Source organism: Archocentrus centrarchus, chromosome 18 (assembly GCF_007364275.1).
Source record: "Archocentrus centrarchus isolate MPI-CPG fArcCen1 chromosome 18, fArcCen1, whole genome shotgun sequence".
Taxonomy (NCBI): domain Eukaryota; kingdom Metazoa; phylum Chordata; class Actinopteri; order Cichliformes; family Cichlidae; genus Archocentrus; species Archocentrus centrarchus.
In genome coordinates, this window is record NC_044363.1 from 12,195,382 (window position 1) to 12,215,490 (window position 20,109).

General features: G+C 41.9%; 1 protein-coding gene across 1 annotated transcript; it reads left to right on the forward strand.

Moving 5' to 3' along the window:
* Positions 1–355: 355 nt before the first annotated feature.
* Positions 356–17,238, forward strand: LOC115797006 (protein NLRC3-like). Its single transcript, XM_030753494.1, has 11 exons — positions 356–391; positions 1,467–1,508; positions 1,667–1,695; positions 6,414–6,509; positions 11,475–11,553; positions 11,662–11,887; positions 11,970–13,761; positions 13,852–14,025; positions 14,133–14,297; positions 14,878–14,924; positions 15,675–17,238. Exons 3-11 carry the CDS (start codon positions 1,688–1,690, stop codon positions 16,217–16,219), a joined length of 3,132 nt encoding a protein of 1,043 aa, XP_030609354.1. The 5' UTR covers positions 356–391; positions 1,467–1,508; positions 1,667–1,687; the 3' UTR covers positions 16,220–17,238.
* The last annotated feature ends 2,871 nt before the right edge of the window (positions 17,239–20,109 follow it).

Below are 20,109 nucleotides of genomic sequence, written 5' to 3' on the forward strand. Positions count from 1 at the left end.
GCGGTGTCTGGTTGATGCGCAAACACCAAAAAGTGACCTAGGTTTATATTTCTTAGCTGCTCAGTACCCTGGAGAATTACAGCACTTAAGATCAGCTTCAGTCGAAAGAGACCTGAAATTTGATTTTCATTATATTTTGATAAATATAAATTTGTTTCAAGTGTGATGAGTTCAATAGCCAAGGGCATTGAATACAGCCCCTTTAAAGCATTGAAAACAACAACAAACGAAACCAACACAAGTGCCAACACTGAGAGTCAGGTGGAGCTCAGGTGTACTCTACCTGTGAAGTGCGTCACTGTTAACAGGTCAGATTACTTTTAAGATAAAGGTGAGTCCTGAAGAGAAAGGAAAACAGACAGTGAGCTGAGATCGAAGCAGCACTCCATCGGTAAGCTTTAAATTACTACAAAATTGGATTTCTGTTATTCTGAACTCGAAAACTTATATTTATTGAAGTAAGGGCTTTGGTATGAAATGAAATTAAGGAGATTATTCAGTATTATCTGGGCTCATGATACCGACAATATGGAAACGATTTTACAGGGCCTAGTTTTTACGAGTCTTTCGGGACGTTCCGTATAAAATGCGTCAAAGTTTTGAAATCTCCAGAATCAGCAGATTATTATCACCTCCATTTCGTCTGACGTTGAGAATAAGTGCCAGAGAACATGATTTCAGTATTGTCCCTGCTAAAATCCCACCCGACATTTAGAATAATTAACACAACTGCGAAATAAAATAAACTGCGAATAAACTGCCTATTCAGCTTTAGTTAAAAATAGTTAAAAATAATGATCCAACGGTTGCTGAGTCTTTCAGAGGTGAACATTAGGAAAAAGTCGCCGCTCTCTGAGCGCGGATAAACAGCTCAGCACATTATGTTTATGTTTTAACGTCATTATTCCACTTGATACGTGTACCTGCATATCTGTGATGCACTTTGGAGCTTTGTATGCTGTTTTTATACATTCTGCACAGCTTGCACCTGCACAAGTCTGTGATTTAAAAAACTCCCCAAGATCTGCATTTCAAACCAGTCTGATTGAACGCATTATGAAACTAGAAGGGCACTCATTAGTGCGCATACTTCTCCCACCCCAAATTTTCTGTGTCGATGCTACGCCGCAATAGATCCACCCAATGTTGTCATATTCGATCATATGAATTATAACATCTGGCCAATGATGAGAAATCATAACCTCCCTCCACCTATCTGTGGGCGAGGTAAAAAAAAAATTAAAATCAGTGGTTGTGCGGACCTGCGGAGCATGTCGTCTGCTAAGCGGAATTTTGGTGGTCTGATCCTGGCTTTGTGCTATTTCCCCTCAAATATAGGTTTGAAATTATTTGGAAATAATTTGAAATTATTCAAATTTATTTACCTTCTGCAGAGACTCCCAACTTGTACGAAGTTATTTTATTACACAACAAGCAGCAGATCACACACTTCTTTGTTTTCACAGGCAGACCTGATCCAGACAGCAGAGCTCTGCAGACGAAGCTGAGTAAGTGGGCTTTTGATTGAAACTCAGTGATTTCTCACATGGACACACACACACACACACACACATTGCGGATATAATGCTGCCATAAAATTAAACAGCTCACCATCTTAATAGCAAATCAAAATAATCTTTTACTCTATTTTTTTCTCTGTGTTCAGGTGGCTGCAGTTTTCACCGACATGGAAAGGTATCATACTCAACACCTCATATTACATTTCTCATACAAAATTAGTTCTCAGTATTAATCCTGCAATATGTTATTCAACCAACTGCCTCCATCTGCTGCTAATCTACTTATATTTGTTTTATGGATGACACTGACAGTAGAACAAATACTTGATCAACAAAACTGCATCTCTCTGTAATAATGACATCTAATAATAACCCTGACTCTGCATTGAATAAATAAGTTTAAAACAGCATCCATACCTGTAGCTGACCTCCAAACAAACTGTGCTGTGCAGGCCAACATAAATATCATCTCATCAAAATGTATATATTTGATTTTAATCAAATCAAAAATTACAGCAGATTTTTTTAAACAAAAAGCTTCATTTTTACTGTATGTCTGATTACACTCCAGTCATATTTGCTGTGTGAATTCAAACACTTGTTCTCTGCTAATTTTAGGTTACTGATTGATCAGATCCATGTTACTCATTTCTTAACATGTGGCAGTCATAACAGATTTTGCCTTGTGCAAGCATGATGAGGGTGAAGACGTCTTTGATGCCCTTTAATCGCCACATAAACCGTCTCAGCTTGGGTTCTATTGTGACGTTCTACTTCAGGTCAGGACACATGGCTAAATTCTTTGGCTAAACCTCTGAGCACAGACTGAAGGACAGAGAGAGAGCTTGAGTTTTTGTATTTCAGTGGCATTGAGGGACTAACAAAATGAGTCCCTCTGATGACTGCTGTTTCTGTTTAGTCAGGGTTTCTTGAAACAGTTAATCATCTATCAGTTAGCCTAACCTACCATCAGCAATGAGACCTGTGCCACATTCAGATGAAATACCACTTCCTATTTTTACTGGCTTAGCTGATGAGAGAGAAGAGTGTGATGCTTCATCTCCAGATGCACATTTTAGCAATGAGGACTCTGCTAGCTCTGCTAGCATCTGTCCTCCAGTTATTCACACATCGTTACAAGGATCTTATATTATTCCTTGAAATGGATGAGTTTGTCTATTGTGTTGATGCTGAAGGTCTTTTGGGTGTAATGGGTGGAGGCTGTTCTTTGACAGCTCAAATGGCAGCCTAAAAGATGTCCTACTGCATGATGCATGAGGGATGTGGTTTGGTCCAGGTGCCAGCACTTCTAGCTCATGAGCATTGGTATGGGGGTGTTGACAGCTAAGCCGGAGCTCGAGACATATATATATATATATATATATATATATATATATATATATATATATATATATATATATATATATATATATATATATAGTGTCTGGCCAAAGAGCTCAAGACAAAACACAAATTTCATAAAATAAAGCTCTTGAACAACTCACTCTTAAAACAACCATTAAAACCCATAAAAGACAACCTGTGATTGAGTGCACTAACCACTGCAGTGGTCTAGGTTCCTGTATTAACAGAAACAAAAACATCAATCACAAAAGAATCCCCAAAATAATTACACAACAACATAAAATGTACACAGTACTAACCCAAGGTGCACTGTTTCGAGGCCTACCCACAAATGCACCCCGGAAAATAATCTTCAAATCTACAAGAAACCAAAGAAGCATTTTAATCAAAATTCAACGAAAAGAAACATGAAATCAATAAACAGGAAAAAGTACCCAAATAGAAATACCATAAACAGTCACCAAAACACATGGTCCACACATCCCTTCAGGCCGGCAAAGTCATCTAACCTTTTGTCACACTAAGCAGCCTGGGAACATGGCCAAACCAAATAAACATTACAATAATTAATACTGTCTGTGTAGATTCTCAGTTATCCAGGTCATAGTAGTCTCTGGAGCTTGAAAAAGGCGACTGGACTTCTTTTTGTTTCTTGAAGACGTTTCACCTGGTATTAATCCAAATGGTGGAGAGACCCAGGTATTAATACCTGGGTCTCTCCACCATTTGGATTAATACCTGGGTCTCTCCACCATTTGGTTGAGAACTGAAGAAGCCTTTCGGATGAGAGGTGAAACGTCTTCAAGAAACAAAAAGAAGTCCAGTCGCCTTTTTCAATAATTAATACTATAATTAATAATGCAGTTGCCGTAACACAGGTAAATTTACCTCATCAGAAGTGCTTTCCCCTAGTGATGAGCGTGTGAAACCGAAGCTTCGATACGTGCTTCGAACCCCGGGCTTACATCTCCAGAGAACCACTGCTTTGAAGTTTGCTTCAGGACGGAAAAAAAATCACGTGACACACGACGTCCGAAGCAGCAACTGCTTCGTTCTCGGAATGAATCAGCTGACTGATTCAGGTGATTCGCTGGTTACGAGTGAAGGAGTCAGAGCGAGACAGTCATCCAGGTTCATACTCGCACAGTTTTAGGGTTGTTATGGCCAACAGTTACTCCTGAGTTATGAATTAAAGACAACCTTTGCTGGCTCGTCCTTTGAACGTGATGACGGACGCTGTCATATCAAAATTAACGCAAATGCGGTAGTTACACAAGCACACCCAGTTAATGCCATGTTTTCCCAGCACTCTGCTCAATAACACAACACACACATGCATCCATCTTTATTTGTAAATAGAACCTGATATCATGATATTTGGGCATAACGTGTGTGCCTCCAACAGTGCAAAGATCCTTCAGATCATTGAGGTGTGTGAGCGCGTGCATGCAGGTGTGTAGATGAAAGCATTGCACTTTTCCAGGAGAGGGCGCTATAATTGAAGCTTCGCGTAATGAACCTATTTTCGAACCATTTGGCTCAAGTGGATCAGTGCTTCACAAAAGCTTCATTTTCTCATCACGACTTTCCCCAGAAACCTCAGGTGTGGCCTTCTGCTTGAGCTTAGACGGGCGGAGTGAAAACAACTTCCTACTTCCCATGGAAGTATTTATAGCCTCCCTCCCCTTTCTACTACGACCTTCACAACCCCAAGAAAGTCCCTGGGAAAACCCACACTGCCCACTATTGGCCAAAAAAGGGAAAACATCCTCCACTCCATTTTGCCACCTGGCAACATATATATATATATATAAAAAAAACCAGAACTCCAAAGGGTCATTTACGTTATAGTTACAATACTATATTATAATTAAAAACAATGAAACTGTAAAATTCTGTTTTTCATAATTTTATAAGTGAGAAAATAAATTTGCTTCCATTCAAACAGTTTTTATTTGTATTTAATATAAGGTACTAATCGATATAAAACAAATAAAAATCTTATCATTAACAATGTTATTCACATGTCAAAACCTGCACATTTCTCATCAATCCTGCACAAAATTGATCTATGTGTTTATAGTGTTACAGATGTTTCCAGCCCAAAATCTGACAACTGGACACCATATTAAAGAGAACTAAAGTCAGTCAAAGTGAAAAGCTTCAAACTTCTGAGGATCACTGTGTACTTTTTCTTGGGAAGAGCTTGTAGTTTGTCCAGATTTTTTTGCAGTTCTTGAAGATTAAAAAGTGAATTTCAACCACTGATGGACTTCTCCTCCACCAGACCAGCTCTCTCTGAGCCTGAACCTGAACCTGGATCCAGCTCTATGTCTATGAGGAGGAGAAGGAGGAGTTCAACTGATGGCCACAATGATTTTAAAAGAAGAAAAGAGACTGCTGATGAGAACTAAAATGTTATTGTACCTTACAGTTGGCTGTACAACTGGCCCCTTTTTCACAAATTTTAAGAGCTCCACAAAGAAGACTGACCAGACTCCTTTCAGTTTTTTAAATCGTTCCACAGAGTAAAACTGGAAGTAAACCATTTTTGTCTAAGAGATGAAGTCATCATATCTAAATATGAGGGCATTGTTGTCTGCACTGTAAACCCAGATTTTGATTCGACTTAAAAATACTGAGTTCATATTACTTAAAATTACGTAGAATGTGAACATTACTTGTTAATGCTGAGTAGACTGTACTTTTTGATGGTCTATCTTATTGTAATTATGTGTTTGAGTTCAAACAATATCATCAGGTTTTGCACCTGCTAAAAATCTAGTTTATACCGGTTTTAACAGACTGGCTTAATGCGCAGCAGCAGGGTGGCGTAGTGGTTAGCATTGCTACTTCACAGCTAGAATGACATCTAGAAGGTCTGGGTTAATTTCCACCTTGGCCCAGGTCTCTCGCTGTGTGGAGACTAAAAGAGTAGATGTTTGTTTTGTTTTTTTGTTTACCTTCTGGTTCTGTACTTGTATAGTTTGTTTTTTTTTTTTATTGTTCCGTGGACAAATGTTATTTGTAAATGTTAATATACCAGTGTTCAGCAGGGCTGAGTTTTATCATGTTTGTTTATTTACCAAATTTAAACAGACACAGTTCAACATTGTAAGAAATATTTTGGTTACTGAGCAGCACGGTGGTGTGGTGGTTAGTACTGCTACCTCACAGCTAGAATAACTGGGAGGCAAATAATCTGGGTTCGATTCTGCCTTGGCCCAGGCCTCTTGCTGTGTGGAGTTTGCATGTTGTCTACGTGGGTTTCCTCCCACAATCCAAAGGCATGTAGTTACTGGGATTATGTTAATTGCTCACAGGTGTGAATGGTTGTCTCCCTCTCTCTGTGTTAGCCCTGCAACCAGCTGGGATAGGCTCCAGCCTGCCCGCCCACCCCCCCACCCCCAGTGTGAAGTGCTTCAAAATTTATAGTCTCACTGTATCTTTTCTTTTAAATAACTTGCATTTTGAACTCTTACTTTGAACTGAGGACTTATTTTTTTTGACCTCCTCTCTTTTTTCCAGGATCCACCAGAGATCAGACTGTGCATCCATGAGGAGCGACAAATCAATAAATTTTATCCCTGACTTTAAAGGAACCCAAGCATCTGCTGACAAAAAGTAAGATATACCTGAAGATTACAGCTCTCCTGTACTTCTGAAATTTAAGTAGTTCATCAGATTCTGATGCCAATTTTTTAAAAGTAAAATACCAGAAATTAAAACTAGAAAAAAATGATTTTTGTCACAAAAGCATCTACAAAAACTTCTCAGCAAACACATACTGAAATTTGGACATCAAAGAAAAACAATGACATTTGAAAAAATATTTATTTCATCCATCCATCCATCCATCTATCCATCCATCCATCCATCCATCCATCCATGCATTCTCTTCCGCTTATCCGGGGCCGGGTCGCGGGGGCAGGACCCTAAGCAGAGAAGCCCAGGCTTCCCTCTCCCCAGCCACCTCCTCCAGCTCATCCAGAGGGACCCCAAGGCGTTCCCAGGCCAGCCGAGAGATATAATCTCCCCAGCGTGTCCTGGGTCTACCACGGGGCCTCCTCCCGCTGGGACATGCCCAGAACACCTCACCCAAGAGGCGACCAGGCGGTGTCCTAATCAGATGCCCGAACCACCCCAACTGGCTCCTTTCGATGTCGAGGAGCAGTGGCTCTACTCTGAGCCCCTACTGAATGGCTGCACTCCTCACCTTATCTCTCAGGGAGAGGCCAGCCACCCTTCGAAGGAATCTCGTTTCTGCCGCTTGTATTCGCGATCTTATTCTTTCGTGACCACAGGTGAGGGTAGGAACGTAGATCGACCGGTAAATCGAGAAGCAGCCTCGATTTGCCTGTCGATCTCCCGCTCCCTTCTCCCGTCACTCGTGAACAAGACCCCAAAATACTTGAACTCCTCCACTTGGGGCAAGAACTCATCCCTGAGCCGGAGAGGGCACTCTACTCTATCCGGCTGAGGACCATGGCCTCAGACTTAGAGGTGCTGATTCTCATACCAGCCACTTCACACTCGGCTGCGAACCATTCCACTCCGAGCTGGAGACCACCCCTGATGAAGCCAACAGGACCGCATCATCCACAAAGAGCAGAGATGAGACTCTGAGGCCACCAAGGAAGAAGCCTTCCACCACTTGGCTACACCTAGAAATACTGTCCATAAAAATTATCAACAGAATCGGTGACAAAAGACAGCCCTGACGGAGTCCAACACCCACAGGAAATGAATCCGACTTATTACCGGCTATACGGACCAAGCTCTCACTGCGGTTGTACAGAGACTGAATGGCCCACAACAACGGGCCAGACACTCCATGCTCCCGAAGGACCTCCCACAGGATACCCCAAGGGACTCGGTTGAATGCCTTCTCCAAGTCCACAAAGCACACGTAGACTGGTTGGGCAAACTCCCACTCCCACTCAAATATCCATGAGAGGATAAAGAGCTGGTCCAGCGTTCCGTGACCAGGACAAAAACAGCATTCGACTAACGGGTGGACCCTCCTTTCCTGCACCCTGGCATAGACCTTACCGGGGAGGCTGAGGAGTGTGATCCCCCGAAAGTTGGAGCACACCCTCCGGTCTCCCTTCTTAAATATATGGACAGCCACCCCAGTCTGCCAATCCAGTGGCACTGCCCCAGATCTCCACGCTATGTTACAGAGGCGTGTCAATCAAGACAGCCCTACAACATCCAGAGCCTTCAGGAACTCAGGGTGAATCTCGTCCACCCCAGGGGCCCTGCCACCAAGTTGTTTAACTGCCACAGTGACCTCACCCCCAGTGATGGTCAAGTCATCTCCCTCGTCCCCAGACTCTGCTTCCAGTACAGAAGGTGTGTCAGTGGGAATCAGGAGGTCCTCGAAGTATTCCTTCCACCATCTGACTATAGCCTCAGTTGAAGTCAGCAGCACCCCACCTGCACTATAAACCATGTGAGTGGAGCACTGCTTTCCCCTCCTGAGTCGCCTAACGGTTTACCAGAATTGCTTTGATGCCATCCGAAAGTCTTTTTCCATAGCCTCACCGAACTCCTCCCACACCCGAGTTTTTGCTTCCGCCACTGCCTGAGCCGCATTCCACTTGGCCTGCCAATACCTGTCAGCTACCTACAGAATCCCACAGGCTAACCAAGCCCGATAGGACTCTTTCTTCAGCTTGATGGCTCCCTCCACCTCTGGTGACCACCATCTGGTTCGGGGCTTACCACCACGACAGGCACCAACCACCTTGCAGCCACAGCTCTGAGCAGCAGCCTCAACAATGTAGGTGCAGAACATGGTCCATTCGGACTCAATGTCCTCAGCCTCCCTCAGAATGCTGTCGAAGTTCTGCCGGAGGTGGGAGTTGAAGATCTTCCGGACTGGGGATTCTGCCAGGTGTTCCCAGTGTACCCTCACAATATGTTTAGGTGCGCCAGGTCTGTCCAGCATCTTCCCCCGCCACCTGATCCAACTCACCACCAGGTGGTGATCAGTTGACAGCTCAGGTCCTCTCTTCACCCAAGTGTCCAGAACATACGGCCGCAGATCTGATGTTACGATTACAAAATCGATCATCAACCTGCGACCTGGAGTGTCCTGGTGCCATGTGCACTTATGGACATCCTTATGTTTGAACATGGTGTTTGTTATGGACAAACTGTGATTTGCACGGAAGTCCAACAACAAAACACCATTCGGGTTCAGATTGGGCAGGCTATTCCTCCCAATCACGCCCCTCCAGGTCTCACTGTCATTGCCCACATGAGCTATGAAGTCTCCCAGCAAGACTATGGAGTCACCGGATGGAGCACTCTCCAGCACCCCGCCCAGCGACTCCAAAAAGTTCATTCAGTGCATAAGCACAAACAACAGTCAGGACCCGTTACTTGGCCCGAATGCACAGGGAAACAACCCTCTTGTCCACCGGTGAAAACTCCGACGTGCAGGCAGCAAGCCAGGGGGACCCACCCCAGCTCGCCGCATCTCACCGAAGGCAACTCTAGACTGGAACAAAGTCCAGCCGCGCTCCAGGAGACTGGTTCCAGAGCCCAGGCCATGCTTTGAGGTGAGCCCAACTATATCTAGCTGGTATCTCTCAACCTCACGCACTAGCTCAGGATCCTTCCCCACCAGAGAGGTGACATTCCAAGTCCTAATAGCCAGTCTCAATAGCCCAGGATCAGTCTGCCAGGGCCTCCGCCCTTGGCCACGACCGCCCGACATATTTATTTCATTTTATTTATTTTTTGCATGTTTTTAGTAGTTATTTAACAGATGCCACTGACTGCATGAGTCTAAAACCATCAGAGCAGGAATTAAGGAGCTGAGGACTCTGATTAAAGCAACTCTTAGGAACAGACAGAAGAAAGCAGCTAACTGAGAATCTGAGGCTTTGCTCATTCAACACTGAGATTAACCACGAGTTGTTCTGAACATGATCAGTAAAATCTTTAAATTCTAAAACTGACTGCAGGTCATCTGAATTCATTTGCATTTATTGTGGCCCTCAGTCATGAAGCTTCAGCTGCTTCTTCTTTCAAAAAGACTTCTGTCCCCACAAGTGTGCTAGGATCCTCTTGAGTCTGATTGATATTTTTTTTTTTTTTTTTCTCAGCTCTCAGCGGAGACGGTCGCACTTTTCTTCTCTCCCCAGCCCTTCCTTTTCCCCCTGCTTTGCTGCTTGCTGCTTTAGAGCCTCTCTTCACACAACTTCCGAACTGGAATTTATAATTATGGATCTGGTCAGCTGGTCTCTCAACGCCATTGTTTTTGATCAATTTTTCACCATGAGGAGATTTAGGGAAGGAGAACCTTATTCCCTCTTATCAATTGACATTCCAGCTGGCTACGTTATGGATTCCTGTGTGGTGTGGAAGATGACATGCCTGGCCATATTGTCAATGGAATACACACACATTTGGCTTATTGACACTGGGGTTTCTCCGAATTGGACCGGGAGATACCTGGTTTGTCGTTGCAATTCAGGAAGTCTAGGCAGCTGTCTGGCCTTGGTAAGGCTGCTTATGATGAGAACGTGGGAAGGGTACAGACTCAAACTCAGACTCTGTATATCTGGAGCTGATTCTGAGGGGTAAGATCTTGGAGATGTATGTATCTGTTTCTGCACGGCGAAGGAACGAACCAAGAAGATTCGGATGAATTGGATTTTTCGCCACAGAGAGGTGCCAGTAAGACTGAAGGCTGTCAACAATTTAATCAGTACAGTCTGTACCAAAACAAGTCGCAGAATCAGGAATTTGGCTCCCTGGCGGCCTTGTACTGCCGCTTATCAAACTGTCTCTGGGATGTTTGTAAACAGATGCTCTACGCCCCCGCTGTCCTATCTTCTTCTGACCTGTGTTGGACTGATCTCCCTGACCTAGCTGCTGATGAACTCTACATCTTATCAGAACTGTTAGCTGAGGAGGGAGTTTGAGTCAGCCCCACAGTAGCCCGACCACCCCCCCCCTCACCCCCCGCCTCCGCTGGCTCCCCTGTCCATCCCTCCCCACCCTAGTGCTCCCATGCTATATGTTTCTGTTCTGTCGCAGAGGTTTTTGTAACCTTATACTGTGTATCTGTGAATGTATACAAAGTATGAGATGATTTTTTTTCCTCACTCATCCCTATATGTTTTCACTATTGTTTCTGTCTTTTTAATGGCAGCGCCTCCAGAAGGGGGGCAGCATGGCCACAGTTCACCTATCTACCCATGTTTGTTCTGTTTGTCTTCTTGGATGGGTGTTCTGTTAACTGTAATTTCCCCATTGTGGGATCAATAAAGTATCATCATCATAAATTTTATCATCAAAAGGTGAACATGAAAGCTCACAACTTCCACAGTGCATCAAATGAAAAAACAAACAAACAAACATTCATTATGACTCTAGTGTCAGTAAATGCAAAGCTATTCATGTCCAAGAATAAGAACATGAAACTTGAAATGGGCCCAAATTAGGAACACCACTGTACGGTAGGATTCCTTCACCACAAAACAAAAAGAAATCTTTAATTAGGCGTTACTGATGCTTGGGTTAAAATCATACAAAGGTTACATTTAGTGATTCATCATGGTGTCTCCACAGAGCCAATCAGAAAACCTCATCTGCTTCCGGTTCCCAGTCTGGCCAGCAGCATCTAACTGACCTGGATTCCATATTTATGGTCTGTACATTTGCAGTAACTCATTTCCTGCGCTCTTGGTCATCTCTATTGTCAGGCTGTCCAACACTGTCCTTCCAGGATTTTAGATTGTCATTTATTCTTTTTCAGCGCTTGAAGGACATGATTTTCACTTTTGAGATGAGCGAGCTACAGGAGATGCAAAATTATCTAAATCTAGATGCAGAACCCTTAGAGAGTCAGTGCGAAGATAAGAAGGTGGTAGACAGTGGAGATAAGAAGCAGAGGAAGAGATGCAGGGATGCATTTTCACACATTGCACAGCACTTTCTGAGGGAAATGGGGCAGGAGGAGCTGGCTAACCACCTGCAAAGAAGTAAGAGGGTTTCTCTTCGAATTTTTCCCTTTAAAACATTTCTATTTGAATCATAATGGCTTTTCCCTTTGAATTCCTTTAGGAAACCCAGATCCAAGAACTGAGAGTACATTTAAATGTAAGCTGAAGACAAAGTTCCATTGTGTGTTTGAGGGAATGACTCAACCAGGAAACCGAACTGCTCTGAATCAGATCTACATTGAGCTACACGTCATAGAAGGAGAGACCGGCGAGGTCAATGATGAACATGAGATCAGACAGATTGAAACAGCAATCAGGAAATCAAACAGAGCAGAAACAAAAATCAGACATGAAAACCTCTTTAAAGCCTCGCATGGAGGAGACAAACCAATCAGAGCAGTGCTGACAAAGGGAGTCGCTGGCATTGGAAAAACATTCCTAACACAGAAGTTCACTCTGGACTGGGCTGAAGGCAAAACCAACCAGGACATCCAGTTCATGTTTCCATTCACTTTCAGAGAGCTGAATGTGCTGAAAGATAAAAAGTTCAGTTTGGTGGAACTTGTTCATTATTTTTTTAGGGAAATCAAGGAAGCAGGAATCTGCAGATTTGAAGACTTCAATGTTGTGTTCATCTTTGATGGTCTGGATGAGTGTCGACTTCCTCTGGACTTCCACAACACTGAGATCCTGACTGATGTTACAAAGTCCACATCAGTGGATGTGCTGCTGACAAACCTCATCAGGGGGAATCTGCTTCCTTCTGCTTACATCTGGATAACCACACGACCTGCAGCAGCCAATCAGATCCCTGCTGAGTGTATAGACATGGTTACAGAGGTCAGAGGGTTCACTAACCCAAAGAAAGAGGAGTACTTCAAGAAAAAATTTGAAGATGAGAAGCAGGCCAATGGCATAATTGCCCACATCAAAAGATCACGAAGCCTCCACATCATGTGCCACATCCCAGTCTTCTGCTGGATCACTGCTACAGTTCTGGAAAAAGTATCAAATACCAGAGAGGAAAAAAAACTGCCCAAGACCCTGACTGAGATGTACATCCGCTTCCTGGTGGTTCAGAAAAAAATGAAAAACATCAAGTATGATAGAGAATCTGAGTCAGATCCACACTGGACTCCAGAGAGCAAGAAGATGATTGAGGCTCTGGGGAAACTGGCTTTTGAGCAGCTGCAGAAAGGCAACCTGATCTTCTATGAATCAGAGCTGACAGAGTGTGGCATCAATATCAGAGAGGCCTCAGTGTACTCAGGAGTGTTCACACAGATCTTTAAAGAAGAGAGAGGGCTCTACCAGGAGAAGGTGTTCTGCTTCATCCATCTGAGTGTTCAGGAGTTTCTGGCTGCTCTTCATGTCCATCTGACCTTCACCAACTCTGGTGTCAACCTGCTGGAAGAAGAACAAACAGCATCAGTGCCGACTGAAGAGCCTTCAGTGAGACACTTCTACCAGAGTGCTGTGGACAAGGCCTTAGAGAGTCCAAATGGACACCTGGACTTGTTCCTCCGGTTCCTCCTGGGTCTTTCACTGCAGACCAATCAGAATCTCCTACAAGGCCTCCTGACGCAGACAGGAAGTGGCTTGCAAATCTATCAGGAAACAATCCAGCACATAAAAAATAAAATGAATGAGAATCTCTCTCCAGAGAAAAGCATCAATCTGCTCCACTGTCTGAATGAACTGAATGATCAATCTATAGTAAAGCAGGTCCAACGTTATCTGAGTTCAGGAAACCTGAGTATAGTTAATCTTTCTCCAGCTCAGTGGTCAGCTCTGGTCTTCATCCTTTCATCATCAGAAGAAGATCTGGATAAATTTGACCTTAAGAAATATTCAGCTTCAGAGGAGGCTCTACTGAGGCTGCTGCCAGTGATCAAAGCCTCCAAGAAAGCTCTGTAAGTGTGTAACCAGCTTCAACCAGGTTAGAGAGTGCTCTAAAGTGACTTTTAAAAGGAGTAATATATTGTTTTGAATGTTTTTTCTAGGCTCAGTGGCTGTAACCTCACAGATAGAAGCTGTGAAGCTCTGTCCTCAGTTCTCAGTTCCCCGTCCTCTAGACTGACAGAACTGGATATGAGCAACAACGACCTGCAGGACTCAGGAGTGGAGCTGCTGTGTGCTGGACTTGGGAGTCCACACTGTAAACTGGAAACCCTCAGGTGAGATTAGTTTACAGCTTACATTAGTTTTAAGATAATTTTGATCATTTAATTATGACAATTTTATTGTACTGAATAGCATAATAAAGGTAATTTCATGTTTTCAGATTGTCAGGCTGTCTGATCACAGAGAAAGGCTGTAGTTTTCTAGCTTCAGCTTTGAGCACCAACTCCTCTCATCTGAAGGAGCTGGACTTGAGCTACAATCATCCAGGAGACTTGGGAATAAAATTGCTGTCTGCTCAACTGGAGGATCCCCATTCAAAACTCAAGTATGAACAACCTAGAAGTTAAACTGTGACAATTGTCTGTGAGGAAGAATTTTATTGAAACTGAGAATAAAACCAGCATTCACCCAATCATCCTTTCATTCAGCCATTATTTCTGACAGCTACCACCTCCTACTTTTCTGGGAGGATTCTCAGGTGTTTGGCGGAAGTCATAATCCAGAAACCACAAAATTAGAAATGCTCCATCTATTTACTCCTACAGTTCTGTCCAGGTGTCATGTTACAATGTTACACTGTCAGAAATGATGACAAAAGTCAGCTCTGGGCATACTTTATCAGTGCCCCAGCCCATCTGACTTTCAAAAAGCCCACTCTCTGTGTTTGTGTTTGCTGTATGCTGGCATACCAATTAATAAACCACTAACATCTTGGAGCAGAAATTCCATCAGTCACTGTTGAGCTAAGCCATAGTATTAAATAGTATAGGTAATATTTGCAGTTATGTACTCATAGGAAAAAGGGCAGTTATTGAATAAGTGAAAAATATCAGCTTGTTTGAGTGAAAGCTGAAAGAATAAAAATGTGAATTTTTACTTGCTGAAAGAGAACCTCCTCATTTCAGGCTGGAGCCTCATGGAGTCCAGTGGTTGAGACCAGGTCCAAGGAAATGTAAGTGTGTTCTTAACCTAAAGCTATTGGCAATTGTTTTTAAAAAGAACAACAACAAAAAAAAAAAATGAATCAGGAACAACAACACTCAGGTGAATCAATACAATAAAATTAAATAAAATATTGACTCCCAAGTGTAATGACCCTCATAAATGAATCAATAAATAAATGTAAATTATTCTTAAATTTCAAAGTTAAAATAAGAAAATGGAGGGAAACTGAAATGTTAAATATGGTTATTAGATGCAGAATTAATAAACAGTGACCACTGGATAAAACAGAAGGTCTTGACCCAGATACAGTACCATTCAAAGTTTTTGACACCTTGAATTGGGACCTCCTAAAATTTTAATCCTTTTTTTAAATATTAGTCAGGCAGCTTTGTAAATAATAATAATACAAAAAATGAATACATTCTTCCTTGTATTTGTGGTCTTTATTGGGGATAGAGCTGTTTTCAGAATAGCAGTGGAATGGTATGATGTGTAATATAGACATGTAGCACATATAACAATGTGTTACCATTACTTATTAATGTCGACAGAAAAATGTGATCTTTTATTTTGTGAGGTGTGTTGTTACAATGCTAACACATACTAAAAAAAAAAACACATTTTAAACCCTGTGGAACATTCGGAACCAAAGGTGACCTTTGGGTAAGAGCAAAAAGTAGTACCCAAAACAATCAAAATGTGTCATCATGACTGCACAATTGTTGCAATGTTTTTTGTGTCTCATTGTTTCCATTAGATTTCTATGATCTGACTCTGGATCCAAACACAGTGCACAGAAACCTCAAACTGTCTGACAACAACAGGAAGGTGACACGTGTGGAAGAGGAGCAGTCGTATCCTGATCATCCTGAAAGGTTTGATCACTGGTTTCAGCTGATGTGCACTAACAGTCTGACTGGTCGCTGTTACTGGGAGGTTGAATGGAGTGGAGAGGTTCGTATTGCAGTAGCTTATGGAGGAATCAGACGCAAAGGAGACGGAGATGACAGCTGGTTTGGAAGGACTGATCAGTCCTGGTGTCTCTCCTGTAATGAGGATAGTGGTTACTTTGCAAGTCACAATTATAATTCAAGAGGGATCACTGTTTCCTCAGCCTGTGACTCTCACAAAGTAGCGGTGTATGTGGACTATCCTGCTGGCACTCTGTCCTTCTACAGTGTATTTTCTGACAAACTGATGCACCTCCACACCTTCAACACCACATTCAGTGAAACTCTGTATGCTGGGTTTAGAGTGAAGTCACTTGGTTCCAGTGTCTGTCTCAGTGTTAACTCAGAATAGTGAATTTACTATGAAGAAAAAAAAAATCTCATATCGGGAGAAAAACGTGTATGGATGTATTTTTTTTTTAACAGAATGGTGCAGTCTAGCAAAATCAAGACATTTGAAATCTTTTATAGAATATGATGCTTTACTGTAGATAGCTGGGATATAAAATATTTAAAATAAGCCCAACCATAACCATTTAAAGTACAATTTAATCCATATAACGCTGATGGGGACCACTATTCTGCAGAATAAGTTATTTTACTTATGATAGTTTGCCACTAATGCACAGTTCTGTTCAGTAAGGTGCTCTAGTATTACTACTCAAAGCATGGTTCTAAAAACATCCTGCACCACTTGTTATAGTCAGCTAATGGTAGTTGGCAGTTCGAGCTCTCAGGCAACATTGTATTAAAACCTGTCATGATTCTGTCATGGACTGCATGGACTCAGGAACACTTCCAGAAATAACTGAACACAGCTCACTGTACCATCCTCAAATGCAGGTCAAAGTTCTATCATGCAAAGAAGAAGCCACATGTGAACATGATCCAGAAACACTGCCATCTTCTTTGTCCCAGTGCTCATTTAAAAGGGACAGAGACAAAGTAGAAAACTGTTCTGTGGTCAGCCGAATCTAATTATTTTTGGAAAACAAAGGAGGAGAGAGAGACCATTTGGCTGGTTATCAGCACTCAAAAGTCTCCATTTATGATGGTATCGGGTACATGAGTGCCGATGGAGTTGGGAGTTTGCACATCTAGGAGGCAAGTCTGTGTGCTGAACTGGCCTACCTTCAGTCCAGACCTTTCACCAGCAGAGCTGGGACAGTTGTCTTCTATCAGACAAGAATGGGACAACGTTCCTCTCCCAAAAGTCCAGCAGCTGCTCTCCTCAGTTCAAAGACATTTTTAGACTGTTGCTAAAAGAAGAGCAGGTGTTACACAGCAGTAAATATGGCCCTATCCAAAATTCATGGCCATCAAATTCAAAATGATCTGATTCTGGGTTTTTTTCTTCTCAAAATGGCACATTTTCTCTGCTCAAACATTTGATGTTTTTTTGTTCTGTTGTGAATAAATATGGGTTTTTGAGATTTGCAAATCAGTGCATTCTGTTTTAATTTACATATCACACAATGAACCAACTCTTTTGAAATTTGCCTTGTAAATTAGTTTCCAAACTATTAATAAGTAATATGAAAAATATAAAAATGTTGTTTGGATAAAAACACATATGTAATCACTCTGAGGTTTCAAAATTTAACCAAGAATTGAGAGTAAAAAAGTGTCAAAACAGTTTTAAGATCAAGCTTTGAGATCAAGTATATATATATATATATATATATATATATATATATATATATATATATATATATATATATATATATATATATATATATTAGGGGTGGGACTCGATTAAAAAAATTTATCGAATTAATTACAAGCTTTGTAATTAATTAATCGAAATTAATCGCATTTCAATATTTGACATGATAAATATTAATTTAAGTTTAGTTGATGAATGAATCAATATACATAAGCTTAAACTTCAAAATTTTGTTTATTTTCCCACCAGTCTAATACACAGACCAATGAAGGGTGGAAGTGCTCCTGTGATAAGCAAACTCCTGAAATTAAAGTTAAGCATCATAACTGGATAGTTTTATTCAACATGTCTCACTTGTTATAGTTGGAAATTAATCTTTCTCTCAGCTGTATTCCTTGATGTTGAAATGTGTTATGCTTGTTTTAACAGCTTATTTTGAATTAAAGACTTAAATCAAACCACAAAAAGGAGAAAAAGTTAGTTCTCCGTTTAACCAGCTGCTTTTACACAGCTGTGCTTCGCAGTCACGGTTGCTAGGCGACATGAGCTACACAGAGGTGACGGCAGCTGATATGAAGGCTAGCCGCTCACTTCCGGCCTTTGTGGTCTTCGTGGGCTGCGAAAGACGTGGGCCGGGTCCTTCGCAGGATGCGGCCCCTAATTTGGACATTGTGCGTCGATATAATCTGTATGCCTGGAACTCGTGCACTGAGAAAGGTTCCACGGTGCAAAGTGCGATTAAAATGCATTAAAATTTTTAACGCGTTAATTTCCCCGTAATTAATTAATCGAAATTAACGCGTTAAAGTCCCACCCCTTATATATATATATTGTCGTGCTTGTGCTCCTCTGGGAGTGAGCTCGGACACGTGGGTGGATGACGTGGGTGGAAAAACTTTGCAAGACAAGGAATCCTCAGTTTACAAACTTTCTGAGACTTCTTCAGGTCAGTACAGAACATTCAGCTGTTTGCATCAATGAAGGCAGCGGGCTCTAGCTCGGGCACAGAACAGCAAGTTTGCACTGTCCATGCGATGAGCCGTGAGCGCCGTCTGTAGCCTTAGTAACCAAATAACAAAGTCTCTGTTGTCTATATTCAGGACCATAGAACATTCGTAACCAATCAGTATCCTACATGCATTACACGTGACACACTACGTAAGAGAAAGAGGAGGGGACAAACTCCTCGACTGTGGACTGCCTTACAATATATTCTAAATCTCTTTATAATATACCCCTTGTAAATTGGGGAAATAATTGTTTTTCAACAAAATTACCATGAAATTACACACTACTTAAATTTACTTTCAATATAATTATTTCTTTGTTTCCTTTAAAAACCTGACTTGTTACCCCCGTATTCTAGTGTACCAATCTTTAAGTAGTTGTAAGTAGTAATATTACCTTGCAATTTCAAATAAATACCCTGAAATTCTGGTTAATTGCTGGGGAATTACACCCATTATTTGTGAGCCATTGATGTTGAGGGTCGTTATGTGTCATGGTTTTGAGCTTTTTTTTGTGGTCTTTTGGTTTCGAGAGTCACTTGTTTTGAGTTTTGTGATTTTCTTATAAAAGTATTTCCTGGTTGGTTTCTTTATATTTATATGATCAGGGTTTATTTTCATACAGTTCTGTTCATGGTTTTAGTTCAGTTTATATTTTATTCTTTGAGTTACTATGTTTTCATGCCTCCTTTGTATTTCCATGTCTTGCATCTAACAATCTAATATGGTATGTATGACTCTGATAGAGAGAAGTAAAAACTACAATACAGTTACATTCTGCGGTCTGAAAGAGAAACGCCTTCAGATAAAAGTCCAGCCACCAAAATACCTGTGCCCACGCCTTTGAGTGCTCAAACTAACGCTGCGCCTCTTCATTAAATCCCGGCAGCAGCTTTTTAACGCCTAAAGAGGGTTGATAAATGTGACCCATGGACACATTTGTGGTTCTGACATCATTAAATAGGTAGTTAGATTCTCTTTTAGAGCCCATCAGTGAGCCACGATGTTCATCATCAGGTCATCATGAGATGACTTGAAAACCTGGCACCTCTTCCTCTCTTTTTTCCCCCAGTAGCAACTAAGAAGGAAAAGAGCAATGTGGTTTTGCTGACTCCAACACACACACACACAGAGGCACAGTGACTAGGGCTGCAACGATTCATCGACGTAATCGATGACGTCGACTACAAAAATTTGTTGACGTGGAATTTCATCGTCGAAGCGTCGTACTTTTAAAACCATCCATCTATTTTGTTCCGCTTATCGTGTGATTTTGTAGTTGCAATACACTACAGGAAGATATGGGGGCAGTATTCCCTCCATTGTCTGCCAGCAACAACAATACCAACGAAGAAGAAAATAACAAAACAGCGTAAGGCTAGTGGAACAGAGAGGAGGGTGGAGAAAATTAAAGAAAATAGAAACAGACTGTCAAAGGTGTGGGAGCATTTGACAGAAAACTAAAATAAAGCTGAATGCAGAGCAGAGCTTTCCTTCCACGGCAGCATCGCTGCAGTGCTGAGCGTTTAAAACGCCGGCACCCTGGAGCTGTGACGTCAGCTCTGGATG

Bases quoted from the DNA above. Each gene is read 5' to 3' on its own strand.
- LOC115797006 (XM_030753494.1), top strand. The intron at 6,510-11,474 runs GTAAGATATACC...GTGTCTCCACAG, and splicing joins CAAGCATCTGCTGACAAAAA to AGCCAATCAGAAAACCTCAT. The intron at 11,554-11,661 runs GTCTGTACATTT...ATTCTTTTTCAG, and splicing joins ACCTGGATTCCATATTTATG to CGCTTGAAGGACATGATTTT.